Source organism: Empidonax traillii, unplaced genomic scaffold, assembly GCF_003031625.1.
Source record: "Empidonax traillii isolate 1590-97213 ecotype Southwest subspecies unplaced genomic scaffold, ASM303162v1 scaffold73:size1297144, whole genome shotgun sequence".
Taxonomy (NCBI): domain Eukaryota; kingdom Metazoa; phylum Chordata; class Aves; order Passeriformes; family Tyrannidae; genus Empidonax; species Empidonax traillii.
Window position 1 is genome coordinate 878,848 of NW_020955266.1, and position 13,315 is coordinate 892,162.

General features: G+C 45.2%; 1 protein-coding gene and 1 long non-coding RNA gene across 2 annotated transcripts; both read left to right on the forward strand.

Moving 5' to 3' along the window:
* The first annotated feature begins 6 nt into the window (after window positions 1–6).
* TOB1 (transducer of ERBB2, 1) lies at window positions 7–4,418 on the forward strand. Its single transcript, XM_027880630.1, has 2 exons — window positions 7–162; window positions 2,474–4,418. The coding sequence occupies exon 2, from the start codon at window positions 2,611–2,613 to the stop codon at window positions 3,586–3,588; it is 978 nt and encodes a 325-aa protein (XP_027736431.1). The 5' UTR covers window positions 7–162; window positions 2,474–2,610; the 3' UTR covers window positions 3,589–4,418.
* Window positions 4,419–5,998: 1,580 nt separating this feature from the next.
* On the forward strand, window positions 5,999–12,964 carry LOC114055943. The gene is made up of 3 exons (XR_003570876.1): window positions 5,999–6,109; window positions 10,733–11,124; window positions 11,917–12,964. It is a non-coding gene; the product is annotated as an uncharacterized LOC114055943 (long non-coding RNA).
* The last annotated feature ends 351 nt before the right edge of the window (window positions 12,965–13,315 follow it).

The following is a 13,315-nucleotide window of genomic DNA, read 5'->3' on the forward strand; positions in this document are numbered from 1 at the left end:
GACATCTCTCTCCTCTCCCCTCCCATCCTCGCGCCGAGGGAGAGCCGGCGCTCGGAGATGGGGGTCGGGTGCTGAGCCGCACCCCCCCCCCGCCGCCACACACACACACACGCCCTCACACCCCCGCCGGGACTGTTTGCACTACCGCCCGCACACCCCCGGGTGAGTACCGGCTGTGAGGCGCGGGGGGTGCTCGGGGAGCCTGGGGCGGCGGGGCTGGGGCAGCACCGGCCGCTGAGGGGGGGGGCGCCGGGGCGGTCACGACCCCGCCGTGATGGGGCGGCCGTGAGGGACCCGGCGGGTGTGGGGGCTCCTCGTGGAAGGGGCTGGGGCTGAGGGCACGGCTGGGCTGCGCGGGGTCGCTCCCGTCTCGGGTAAAAGGCAGGGAGCGGTGCCGGCTGAGTAATCGCCGCTGGGCCGCTCCGGGAGCGCCGGCAGCGCCCTGCGGGACCTGGCGCTGCCAGAGGGGCCCCGCAGCCCCCACCCCTGCGCCGGCATCCCCCCGGCCTCTGCTCCATCCTCTTTATTACGGGCTCGGAAAATGCTCCTCTTCCTCCTCCTCCTCCTCCTCCTCCTCCTGCCGCCGGAGCTCCGGGGCTGTGAGCAGAAATCTAATGAGACCCGACTGCCTGGTTATGTAACTCCCGCTGCTTAAGGCTCCTGCCAGGGCGCTGCTGCCGGGCCGCCGGCGGGGCTCGGACCCCCCCCCCCCGAAACGCTGTCCGCTCCCCATAAATACATTAAACAAACAAAAAAAAAAGGTTAGAAACGATTAGGCTGATTTGTTTGATCAGCTGCTTTTTGCGCCCGCGGATCGGTTTTCGCTTAGGGGAAAAAAAAAAAAAATAAAAAAATTCACAGCGTCAGCCCCGGTGCGCCTTGAAAGGATCGTTTCTTTCTTAAAAGGACGTGGGGGGAAGGGAAACAAAACAGATGGATTAATAAATCATTTTTAAATGCCCCGTTTAACCGCCCAATCAGCTTTTCTGTACTGATTGTGCCCCTTTTGTAAATATCTTCTGTTTGCCCTTGATCTTTTCCTTATCCCCACCCGGTGCTGATCCAGCAAACGTTTAAAGGTCGCCTTATCGTGCAGGCTTTCAAACTATTCCCATACCATGTTGGGGAGAACACGAGTGGCTTGGAAATAGGGTTCCAGACTTTAAAAGGAGATTATTCAGAGCAGGAAATAAAAAAGCAGCATAGCCTCATTGTTAAAGGATTTTGATATTGACTTTGATTTCTCTAATCTTTAATGACAGCTACGCTAAATTTTGTTCCTGGTGATGCACTGCAGAAAAATCCACTGTTAATTGAAATTCTGTTTGGGGTTTTTAACTTGAGGAAAAAAAAAAAACCAACAACATATTTTGTTTCATTGAAACTTTTTCACAAAGGTGTGTGCTTTAGATGAGTACTTTTATACCAAGGTACTGCAGGATTTGTCTTAGCTGTACGTGTGTTAATACCTGATTCTTGTCCCTTCTCTAACTTTAGACAGCTAATTTCTCTTTTGTCCTCTGTGAAGGAGTGGCAACCATATCTTACATTAAATATAAAATGGAGTCATGGAGAAGGAGAAAGGCAATCGTGTTTGAGGCTGTCAAAAGCCCTGCTAGCTCTGCAACTTTTTGAAATCTGAACTATAGGCAGTGCAATATAATAATTGAGTATATATTGTACCTCACATCTTAAAATATAGAATAATTTTTATTTACGAATTGGGAATTAATTTATCATAATAATTCCGTGGTCATGGCCACCCTTATGAGAGACTATACGTGCATCTATTCTGTATGTGCTGACTGCATTTCAATTTGAGCAGTTGGAGGAAGAACTGTTGGATGTGCACAGCGGACATTTTCTCCCCAGTTTGCATCATTTCACCCGTGCACAGTTTATGCGGAAGATTTGCTTGGACTTAAAATAAATGTTGCATAATTTTGGTGATTTGTGCGGAATCTTCTAAAGCAGTTGTTAGCATTTTTATAATTCTGCAGCCTAGAGTGCAGTCAATACGTTTGCAAACTTTAAATTGATAAATGACCCTTGGACTAAGACCTCTCAGGCTAAACTAATAGGCTGGTGCTAAATTTTGCAGCTGAGTACTATAAATCATCCAAATAAGGGTTGGTAATTGAACCCTTGACAGGCTTGGCAGTTCTGTGATGTCTTTTAAAAATTATCCTTGCTGCTTTGTGAATAACCAAACAACCAGCTCATGTGATTTGGAAGTACCCCATGCTGTATATGTAAACACAAGCCCATCTTCTGCAGTGTTGTTTGTAAGTCGGGCTGAATGGAGCTGACATCCTCACCTTCCGCAGGCAGGAACTGAGATAGTTTGATGCACATTTTTTGCCTTGAAAAAGTAACCTATTTTATGCAGAAAGTGAAGCTGAAAGAATAGGCCTCGGAGCTTTATCTTACTCTTTCCTTATTTGGATGTGTTTGCTTTTGTTTTTTCTTAAAGGAACAAGAGCACTCAAGGTGAAGGATAATAATCAACTCGAATCAGCACTTTGAATGAAACTTTGTTTCCCTGTGGCGTCTTGAACACTTTCTTCTTCGGGTTTTGAAACAGACTTATAACTCTGTGGCATAGCAGCTATGCAGCTTGAAATCCAAGTAGCACTCAATTTTATTATTTCATATTTGTACAATAAGCTTCCCAGACGACGTGTCAACATTTTTGGTGAAGAGCTTGAAAGACTTCTTAAGAAGAAATATGAAGGGCACTGGTATCCAGAAAAGCCATACAAAGGATCAGGGTTTAGATGTATTCATATAGGGGAGAAAGTGGACCCAGTCATAGAACAAGCATCCAAAGAGAGTGGTTTGGACATTGATGATGTTCGTGGCAACTTGCCTCAGGATCTTAGTGTTTGGATTGACCCGTTTGAGGTTTCATACCAAATCGGTGAAAAGGGACCAGTGAAAGTGCTTTATGTGGATGATAATGAAAATGGATGTGAGTTGGATAAGGAAATCAAGAACAGCTTTAACCCAGAGGCCCAGGTGTTCATGCCAATTAGTGACCCAGCATCTTCAGTGTCTAGTTCTCCTTCTCCTCCCTTTGGTCACTCAGCTGCTGTGAGCCCAACTTTCATGCCCCGCTCCACTCAGCCTTTAACCTTCACCACTGCCACATTTGCTGCCACCAAGTTTGGCTCGACCAAAATGAAGAATAGCGGCCGTGGCAACAAGGTCGCCCGCACCTCTCCCACCAACCTTGGCTTGAATGTCAATGACCTGTTGAAGCAGAAAGCCCTCTCCTCCTCCATGCACTCTCTCTACGGGCTTGGCCTAGGCAGCCAGCAGCAGCAACAGCAACAGCAGAAGACTTCTGCCCTGTCTCCTAACGCAAAGGAGTTCATTTTCCCCAACATGCAGGGTCAAGGTAGTACCAGTAGCATCTTTCCTGGTGACAGCCCCCTTAACCTCAGTCCTCTCCAGTACAGTAATGCCTTTGATATGTTTGCAGCCTATGGAGGTCTAAATGAGAAGTCTTTTGTGGATGGCTTGAATTTTAGTTTAAACAACATGCAGTATTCTAACCAGCAATTCCAGCCAGTGATGGCTAACTAAAAATAAACCGAAAGTGAAATCCAAGTAAATACTGTTGTACAAGTTAAAATGCACGTACCCAAGGGTGTATCTTTTTTTCCACCTCTTGAGATTTTTTTTAAGGCTTGTAGTATGAATACATTCAGGCTTGGTTAGATAAATACAACATGCATCATTTTTTTCATTTGCCAACCAAGCACAAAATTATTTTATACTGACTGTACATTACAAAAATATACTCTCAAAATATGGCCTCTTACAGTATTTAAGATATAGCAAGGACGTGGCTAATTTTTTTTCATGTGTATATATATATATGTGCACAAACATATATGTATATATATTAAAAAAATTGGCACTAATAGGTGGGTTTATTGGTCTTTTTCTAATTGTATAATTTAATTTAGTACAAAGTTTGTAAAATATCAGAGTATATATATTGTTTCTACAACATGGTATTGCATTTATATCTTTTTACTACAGTGATCTGTGACAGCTGCAGCAGCTTCATGTTGTATTTTTTTTACTGAAATTGTAAGATATCCATCTTAAAGACATCAATTCTAAAAAAAAAAAGTAAAAAAGTTGTGTACAGAATATTCCTTAGTGGTGGAATTAAAATGTACGAAATATTTGCTTTTTTCAAAAGAAACACAAATTGTATTTTCTGTTAAAAGTTTAAAGATTTTTGCTATATATTATGGAAGAAAATGTAATCGTAAATATTAATTTTGTACCTACATTGTGCAATACTTGAAAAAAGGTATAAAAGTATTTTGAGTCAGTGTCTTACATGTTAAGAGGGACTGAAATAGTTTATATTAAGTTTGTATTAAAATTCTTTAAAATTACTTGGCTGTGGTGGTGTGTGTTCTTCCTGTCCCGCTGCGCATCCGAGCGCTGCTGTTCCTTGTGCTGTCAGTGCTGAGGATGCACCAAGGTCTGACTCAGAGGAGCAGTGGAAGGGTGGCTGCATTGCTGCACCACACGGGGCTCTTTACCCAAAACACCACTGACAGGGCACAGAACCCAATTAAGGACTTGCCTTCAATTATTTGAGCAAAATTCCACTTGTTTTCCGTAACTGCTGCTCACTGAAGCCAGAAGGGAATTCTGTTCTTTTTCCTTGATAATTAAGACTATAAGCTCTGTGAACGTTGAGTTATGGGGTGAGGGCGTGCCAAGCAGGAGCTCAGGTGATTCAATGAAATTCCCTTTCCATGTCACTGGGATTATTTGAACTATTATCTCGGGAGGTCCTAGACCAGCACATCAGCATTCTGCCTCTGTATTAGGGATTAATAGCTCAGAAACAAAACTGAATAAAAGTGCTGATTTACAGCTTACTAAACTCATTGTAAACTCACATTTTATATGCTCTATTAAAAGGAGAAATGTAATGCAACTGCACTGTGACATTCTAAGGTTTTTATTTTAGTGGATTTTGCCAATTTTAATGCAATAGGTTCTCAAAATCAAATGTGTGTGGGAGGAGAAAGAATTCAGAGGCTGACAGAACAACTCAGCTTTTCCAGGGCTATTTTGAAGTTGCCTCCCTTATTCTTTTCCGTCTGCTTGGCAAACAGTGTTCCTTGCTAATGGACATTGTCAAGGGGAAGAGAAACTGCTTTAATGTGTAAATCTGACAAAGGTCAGCTTATGTTCCATGGCAGCTCCAGTCGTACAGAGCTCCAGTGCTAAGTGGATAGTCCTTGGCTCTTGGCAGTGGATTGTGAGCCACAGACGGAGCGCAGGATTAAAAATTATTTGAACTTTAGCATTCTCAAAACTGGAATTTGAGACTGAAGGTCAGTCTTTTCCTGTTGGGTGCCCTCGATGTGACGAGAGGTGCGACTTCCACGCACGCACCCCTGTTTGGTGGGAGCAGAGCGGTGCTGGGAGAGGGTGTTTTTCGCACCAGCGTGAGCTCCGTGCCTTGGACAGAGGCTGGGAAGAGCAGGCCGGGTGGAGGTGGGAGGCTGACAGTGGTATCCATTTCTAGTGCCATGACAACCAGTTCAAAAGCAATAATGGAGCAAAGGGGTTTTTTTAGGCGTTCATCTGTCTCTGTTTAACCGGCTCCTCTTTATTGAGTTTGCCATCTGGTTTATCTTTCCACTAACGGCACATCCACGGACAGAACGGTCCTTAAAAGCGCATCATTTGGTACCAAATTTTAAGTGGATAATTTTGCTTTTAAGAGGAATTAGAAAAATACTGGATCGATTACTGGAAAATGGAGAACATTAGCTCTGTGTATTATTTCTATTTGTATGCCTAGACTTTAAGACTTCTTACAATTTCACTATTTACAGCACAATACTGATACCTAAAGTGCCGAGGAGGTTGAGCAACTCTGACAGGGGAGACTCTTCCATGTGTTCCGTAATATTTCTATTCCTGTGTTTTAAACTGAGATCATTTGTCTTAAAGGTCATTGAGCTTATCCTCTTCCCGGGCTGATTTGTTCCGCTGTAACCAGCTCTGCGTCTGAAGGGCCGCTGTGCTTTGCAGCAAGGAAAAAAAAATCTCTGGAAACGAGGTTGGTTTTTTGCAGCACCTTTTCATATAAAGATTTGACAAACAGGGTTTGCTTCTGGTGCTTTGCAGGGAGACGAGTCTGTAGAAGAGCTTCCAGTTTTCTCAACGCAAATGTGAAGATTTTAATGTTGTTAATTCCCTCCTCATAGAAACGAGAGGTGCCTGCTTTGTGTTCAGTCTCCTTCACCCAGTGATCTATCTTTTGCTAAAGTTTGGTGCTGAATTTCTAAGATCAAACATTAATGTTGCAACGTTCTGTTCTCACCGAGTCAATCGCTGGGGTCATTTGCACACCCCCAGCATTCAGCTGTCAGGGAGGGGCACTTGCTTTGATAGGAAGGACTTAAAAAGGAGTGAAGGGGAAAAAAAGGAAGCATTTGCTCAGTTGTGCAAGTTCTTTTGTATTTTCTCATGTGAACACATGCAATTTACTTCCTTAAAATTGCCAGTGTAAGTTAAGCCTCAGAAATTTCTCTTTAATTTACAGTGAAAGAAAGGGTAGAGCCATAAGTATGTGGCCCCCTCAGTGCTGCCTAGTGCATCCTGTCACTTCACCCCGAGTCCCCACCCGAGCACAAGTTCAAAGCACTTTGGTCTGCAGGGCTCTCTCAATTCAGCACAAATCGATATAACTTTTGAAAACTGCAGTCCAAGATCTGTGAACCTGCTCAGAGGCACCGGCGTGGCAGGGCAGAGGTTCAGTGGACAGCTACAGTCTGTGCTGGACTGGCTGTGTGGGTAGAGGACAGACCTCACTCTTGATCAGAAGTCTAGTTGCAGCCACCAAAATAAAAGTGATCTGGTTGTTTGTGCAAAGGGAAGCCCGCTCAGGGGTGGAGTTCTCAGTGCTCCAGTGCTGCACCCTGTTCTCAAGGGTCCCTGCCACAGGGGTGGCTCAGAGGGCACAGGCTGGCCTGGGTGCCAGTTTTGCAGTTCCCAACTTCAGCTCAACTGTGGGAATTTTTACAAACTGAGGACAAGGCTCTGAGGCACCCGTTATAGTTGAAGATGTTCTCTCCTCATTGCAGAGGAGTTGGACTAGGGGAGTTATCAAGGTCCCTTCCAACCCAAACAATTCTGTGATTCTGTAACCCACACAAGGATCATCCCTCCTTCATGATGCAAAATGGGAAAGCTACTAAACATTGCTTACACTGCTTGTAATCTCTTGCTACACAGTCTGCACCCTCTGCTCCCACCACATCGCAGCATGCAAAAGCTTGGTGGCAGCAAACAGCCCAGTTGCATTCTGAACTATCAAGTAACCAAACAACTAGTTGTTAAATCAGCTCTTTGGACTGACATGGGATCAAAGCAGAGTTCATGTACTGATCTGATGCCCCAGACTGTTCTATTAACGTTTCAGGAATAAATACCTCAGGGTTTGTGTTGGTAGTTTTGGAGCAGATGAAGCAAACCGGTGGTTCAGCACTCTTTTTTATATCATCAGCAAGTTGATTTAAATTGAGTGTACAGAGTTGGCTGCATTCCTCTCATGAGTTGCATAAAAAGTTTGCTAAATCAAAGTGCCAAAGCTGTAAAATCCTGCTGAAGGGACTGTTTCCAAAGATCAGCGAGAGGAACAGTTAAACTGTGACCGTGGCAGTGCATGTGTGACTTTTGTCCTCTTGGCTTTATTTTAGTGACAGTAGTAAGGAGTTTTGCCTTACAGAAGGGAAAAAGCATTAAGACTCAGGAACATAAACCACATTCCCTTTGGCACTATGAGTTCTCTACCTCATAGACAAAATATGATCAGAGTGCAGAACAAATGGCAGGTGTAAAATATTTTTAGAAAAACCTTGGCGTGCAGTGCAGACATCCCTCAACCCCCATCTTTTATTCTGTCAACTTTTGTTTGTTAGGAACAATCTGTAGTATCGAGAGCTGCAGTTTCTGGTGGAACTTGCTGTAGTTTTCATTTGTAATTTAGCCCTTCAGAGGCCTGAAATCAGAGCTCCTCTCCTCTGGGCGCTGGGACACTGCTACATTTAAACAGTCTGTCAGCCACGGAGCTCATTGCACTGCTTTCCCCTGTCCCTTTGGCTTCAAGATTGCCCACAGCATAAAACAAAAGAGGACTATGGGAATGTAGAACCTTAATTATTTTTTAGTGCCCCTGTGAGCTTCTCTGAGAATTTTATATCAAATGGCTCATGAAGTCAAAACCAGCCCTGGAAACCCTCCTTCTTTCCTTGGCAGAATATAGTCATTCCCTGCTACACCCATAACCCTTTCCCATGCCTTTTCTGCCTCCCACAGCACCCTCAGAAGGACCGACTAATGTGTTGCTCCCTTTGTTCACCGCCTCTTTTTACTTGCTCAGCTGCACCAGGCTTTCACGCTGCTCTTCTTTTCACCCAGACTCCACTTCTGTCTGACCTCAGCTCTGAATTGCACAGTGCTGGGAACTGCTGTGCCATGGGAGGCTCAGCACACGAGGTTCCAGCCCCCAAGGGGTGCCCTCTCCCTCCGCCCCATGGGCTAAGCCTGGCTTGATTTCACTTTAAAGACATAGTGTAGAGAACTCCTGAATGTCAGAACTTGGGGAAGGGCTGCCTTAGGTGCTCACAGTGCCACAGACCCGGGTGAATTTGCTGCTTGGGCAGCCTTGGCTAGGAAGGCAAACACCCAGGAGTTTTCAGTCATGCTGATGGAAACGAGAGGTGGCAGGTTAGGGAAGAACATGGTATCAGGGATGACAACTCAGGCACCCCAGATCTGACTCTGGGCAAGGCACTGCCCTTCTCTGTGTTGTTTCCTCTTCTGTCTCCGTTTAAACCCACTGTTAGGACGTGTCAGACATTATCTGGCTATCACTGGCTGTTTGCTGTTAATAAGGAATTCATCTAGTTCCTTTGTGCCACAGGAACATCCTCAGAGGTTGACCTGCCATTCCCTCCTTTTCTTGCCTTTAGTCTCTGTGGCCTTGGAGCATCTTCTTCACGGTACAGTTCACTTAACGTGGATTAGGTGACCTTTACATTTTGAAATACTGCACGCATAGAAAAGTGAGGCACTGGATCCTCATTGTCCATGGTACCTGGAGTCTGATTCATCCACCAGCAGAGCAGAAGGCCTCTGGAGCAGTGAGATCTCACATACTGACTATTGTGATTCTCTAAAAGAATGTCTGTGGGTGTTTCTATAGATATGGAAGTATATATTCCTCCAGTACAAATCATGTGAAAATTTTGCACCAGCCCACTCACTGAAGTTGCTGCTGATCAAAATTAGACTTGCAGACAGATTTTACAAACTAAAACAAATTCCCCTTAGATTTTTGTTAGACCCTAACATTGAGCATCCCATGTGCCAGCACAGAGACAGGGCTGCTGGGCTCTGCCACGGCCATGCTGTGGATCTTCCACAGATCACTTCAGCCTGGCCAAGAGCGGTTTTGATGTTTTTAATCCCATACTTGAGCCTTTAACTCCCTGCTGAGTCCCAGATGTTGTAGATAACTGCAATGTATTTTTGAAGCACAGGGGTTTTGGTCTGTCTGTGTCTCTCGGGTTAGCTGGGTACATACAGCACTTCTGTTTGCAATTTAGTGGAAGAGTGCAAAATTCCCAACTCCTGTGGAAAATATTAACACCTGGGGCAATTACCTCCTTTGCAGGTATTTGAATATTGCATACTGACTCCCATATTTATTAGCTGCTTTGAGACATAGCTCATATTTTAGTTGAGAACAATTGCTGTTTCATTTTTGAGTAACGAATATGGATGTTCTCCACTTATGCCTTTAGACTGTTACAGTGCTGTCCTTAAAGACTCATTTCAGTACTGCCAAACCAAATCACTCCAGAAATTGTGATTCAGTCCTCCAAGAATATTTTAGAAATTATGAGGTAATCACAAATAATAATCCACCTCCCACCATATTAATTTATCTTCTGGGTGTAGAGTTAAACAGATTTTAGAATTATCTAGCTTTTCTCCACAAGTCCACTAAGAAACTTAAATTTATGTGAAAAATTAGGTCCTTAGGAAATCACAGTTCCCCTGGAACTGTCACTTCACAGGAAATAATATTGAAGGGATAGTGATGAGCTCAGAAGTGCTGGCAATTAACCACAGCTGCTTAATGGAATCTGGTTTCTAAGTGACACAGAAGGACCAAGACCTACCAGTGCCCTCCTTCACGTGCACTTTGCATGACAGATTTGACAGGCTGGAGGCAACAACTGCAGGCAACGTCTCAAATTAACTTGTGCAAACTGATAAGGGGCAGAAACACTCGGTAAGAAATCATCCACTGCATCTCTGACCTCTCACTCCTGGCCTGCAAGGAAGGTCTCCAAAACTGCTTCAAAAGGCAATCCAGTACTAAAATTCCTGACTCCAGGACAGCAAATCACACAGATATTGATTGCATATTACATTATGATTTTTGCTACCACCAGACATCCCTAGGCAATAATTATTCCTGTCTGTCTCAGCCTTTCTTTGTGCCATAAATGACATTATCAGCTGTCCTCTGGCGAGCATCCTCCCTTTGATCAACAGGAACCAATCACCCTTTCTCTCAAATTGCCTAATTCATTAATATAATGAAGTTTAACTCAGAACAATTATTCTCAACCTGTATTTAGCTCTAAGGTTATTGCTTCTATTTCAGACCCAAGGCAGCCCAAAGTGCCTGAAAGCATGTGTAGCTTTTCCAAGTGCTCCAGCTGACCTAATAAACGGTGTCCCCTCTCCCTGCCCTTGCCTCACTTACATCTCGCACCATCCTCTCTCCGACGCCTCTGCTGCACCACTGTGCTTGTTCCTGCTCTGCTGAGCCCACAAATGAAGGCACAGCCTCGAGGAGCTGCTGTGGGAGGTGCTCCACTGGCCCAGTTTGGAGGGGGGAAGCACAGGCATCGTGTGGTGGAGCTGCTCGGTCTGTAAACCACCCATCCCACCTCGCCTCTGCCGTGTGGCAGGGGCTGGTGGGAGGTAAGTGAAGCTGCTGGTGACACTGCAGACCAGGGAGCAAGGCTGACCTGATGATCATCTCGTTAGATGGTACGCACTTGGGGGTGATGAGCTTTTGGAGGTCAGTAAAGTTGTCTTTCTTTTTTTTGTTGGTGTCTCTGTGGTTTTAAGAATTCAGTATTTGAAGTCATTTACTGCTCAAATCAGATACCAGAAGACCTGGTTAAATTCAGCATTTGCTGCTTCTCATCTCCACGAATCAGTCCTTTTTCCAGTGTTCTGCTGTACAACCTCTCTTACCTTGTTTAGTCCTTGAAATTCCTAGGTTTCCTCCTCCTGATTTCTCTTCAAGGTCTTCCTTAAAACTCGCTTCTCTTAGTTTCCTTCCCAAACCAAGCTGTTCTCCCCCTCCTGCTTGTCTGAGGTCTGTGCCTCACCATGTATAATTTGCAGTGTATTATCTGATGGAGACTGTAATCTCTCCAGGGCAGGGCTGTGTCCTGCTCCGGGCTCACAGTTGCCTGTTTTACTCTACAAGGGCTGAATAAGAAGGACAGGAATAGAGGAGTACACAGACACTCCCAAATAAACTGTGTTTTGTGATCTGTGTTCCAGAAACAAATGCAGGAACAATTGTTGTTAGCAACATGGTTTATGCTGTACCACTGGAGGCTTGGGAAGCAGTAGATCCTTTAGGCAAAGAAACTTCCTTTACAGAGCATTTGTGGAACGTATTTATCTAAAAATACAGGTACATATGGTAGAGAATAATGTTTCTCTGCTGATCTGTAGTTAATTATCAATGGCAACACAGGACTAAAATCTTGTAAGCAGTCGTGCTGTAGTAATATCCCAGCTTTATCTCTTTTCACTTCTCTACAGCATCCCAAAGCCCTTCTCAGGCTGAGTTCCTTGGCCTCTGCTGCTGCTGTTGGAAGAGTCCTGCACACAGCTCTCCCACCATGCCCATCAAACCTCAGAAAAGGAGGATGAATGGGAAGGAGGATCACCCTGCACACAGAGGTAAATGTGGGGAGGGAAACCTTAACCAAGCAGGGGAGATTTCTGTCTTTAGCCACTACTGAAACTTCCATCTGTGCCTGTGCTGGGGGTAGTGCGCAGCTAATGATGCATTTGGAAATACATTTTGGTCTGAGATGTCCAATGAGTTTGGCTTTTTGATGCCTGCACAAGTGGACTCCGTGTACTTAAACATCTCCCTGACGGAATTAGAAAGTGAGTGCTGTGTAAGCGGAGACGAGGATCTTCTGCGAGACTGACTTTGAGGTGCCACTCTCCAAAAGCCAGAGTGGTGAAAGCTGGGATTTTGACTTTGCCTCTTTTCCAGAGAGGTCTGGGGCCATCCAGCCCGGCCCTGCTGCCGGGGGCATTGCTGCAGGGTGGCAACTGGCCCATTCCCTCTCCTGACATTTGCATTTGCTCAAACAAAAGGCTCATTCTGGCTGGAGCTGTGGCCGGGCTCTCGCCCCGTCCGGTTCCCAGTTGCTTTTTGGAAAGAGCTGTGCTGGATTGCCCGGTTTGAGCACTCCTGTGGGGCACTGTCAGCTTGGATATTTTGGTCTTTTGTCATATATAAAAAGATGTCTGTGTTATTTGCAAGCAGTTAGTCATCTGCTAGCCAGAATGGGGTTGTTTCCCTTAAGGATGTTTAGGATCACACAGCTTGTACAGGCAGAGGGGAAAATGTCTGAAGATGTTGGGATTAATCATATAACTGCTGCAGTTATCTTCATCCAGAGCCTTATCTTCCACTGCCCGTTAGAGCTCCTGAACTTGAGGGCTGTATCTGATCTCCAGCCTTTCCCATAATGACATTTATCCAGGCAGGCTGGAAGACAAAGGGGAGCCCAGGCAGTAGAACCTCTAGCCAGTTCTTTCTTTCTTTACTTATTTTTTGTTGGTTTTTCTTTCAAAATCGCTTGACAAATCGTGCTGTGGAGAGCTGGGAATGGAAGCATATGACCTGCTTGCCTGCTCCTGGCTTCCAGCAGTGGCTCTGGGTTCTCTGGGCCTTCGTTCCCTGTCAGCACAAGGTGTAACCCCATTTCTGTGCCTTGCAGAGGAGCTCTGAGGTTTCCTTCTTGCTTGAGAGCTCTGGGTGACCCCAGGGTACAACATCACTGCTGTTGTAAAGCACCTCCTAGTCATCCCCAGACTTCTATCCTTAGAAAATCTCCGTGTGGTATCGCTTTCCCCAGCAATGAGATGGGGATGGAGCAGAGGAGAGGTAGAGGAGCCACCAGCCAGGGATGAGGTGAGC

What these genes read in the sequence shown, in the direction of transcription:
- TOB1 (XM_027880630.1), top strand. Translation starts at nt 2,611, where the DNA reads ATGCAGCTTGAAATCCAAGTAGCACTCAATTTTATTATTTCATATTTG.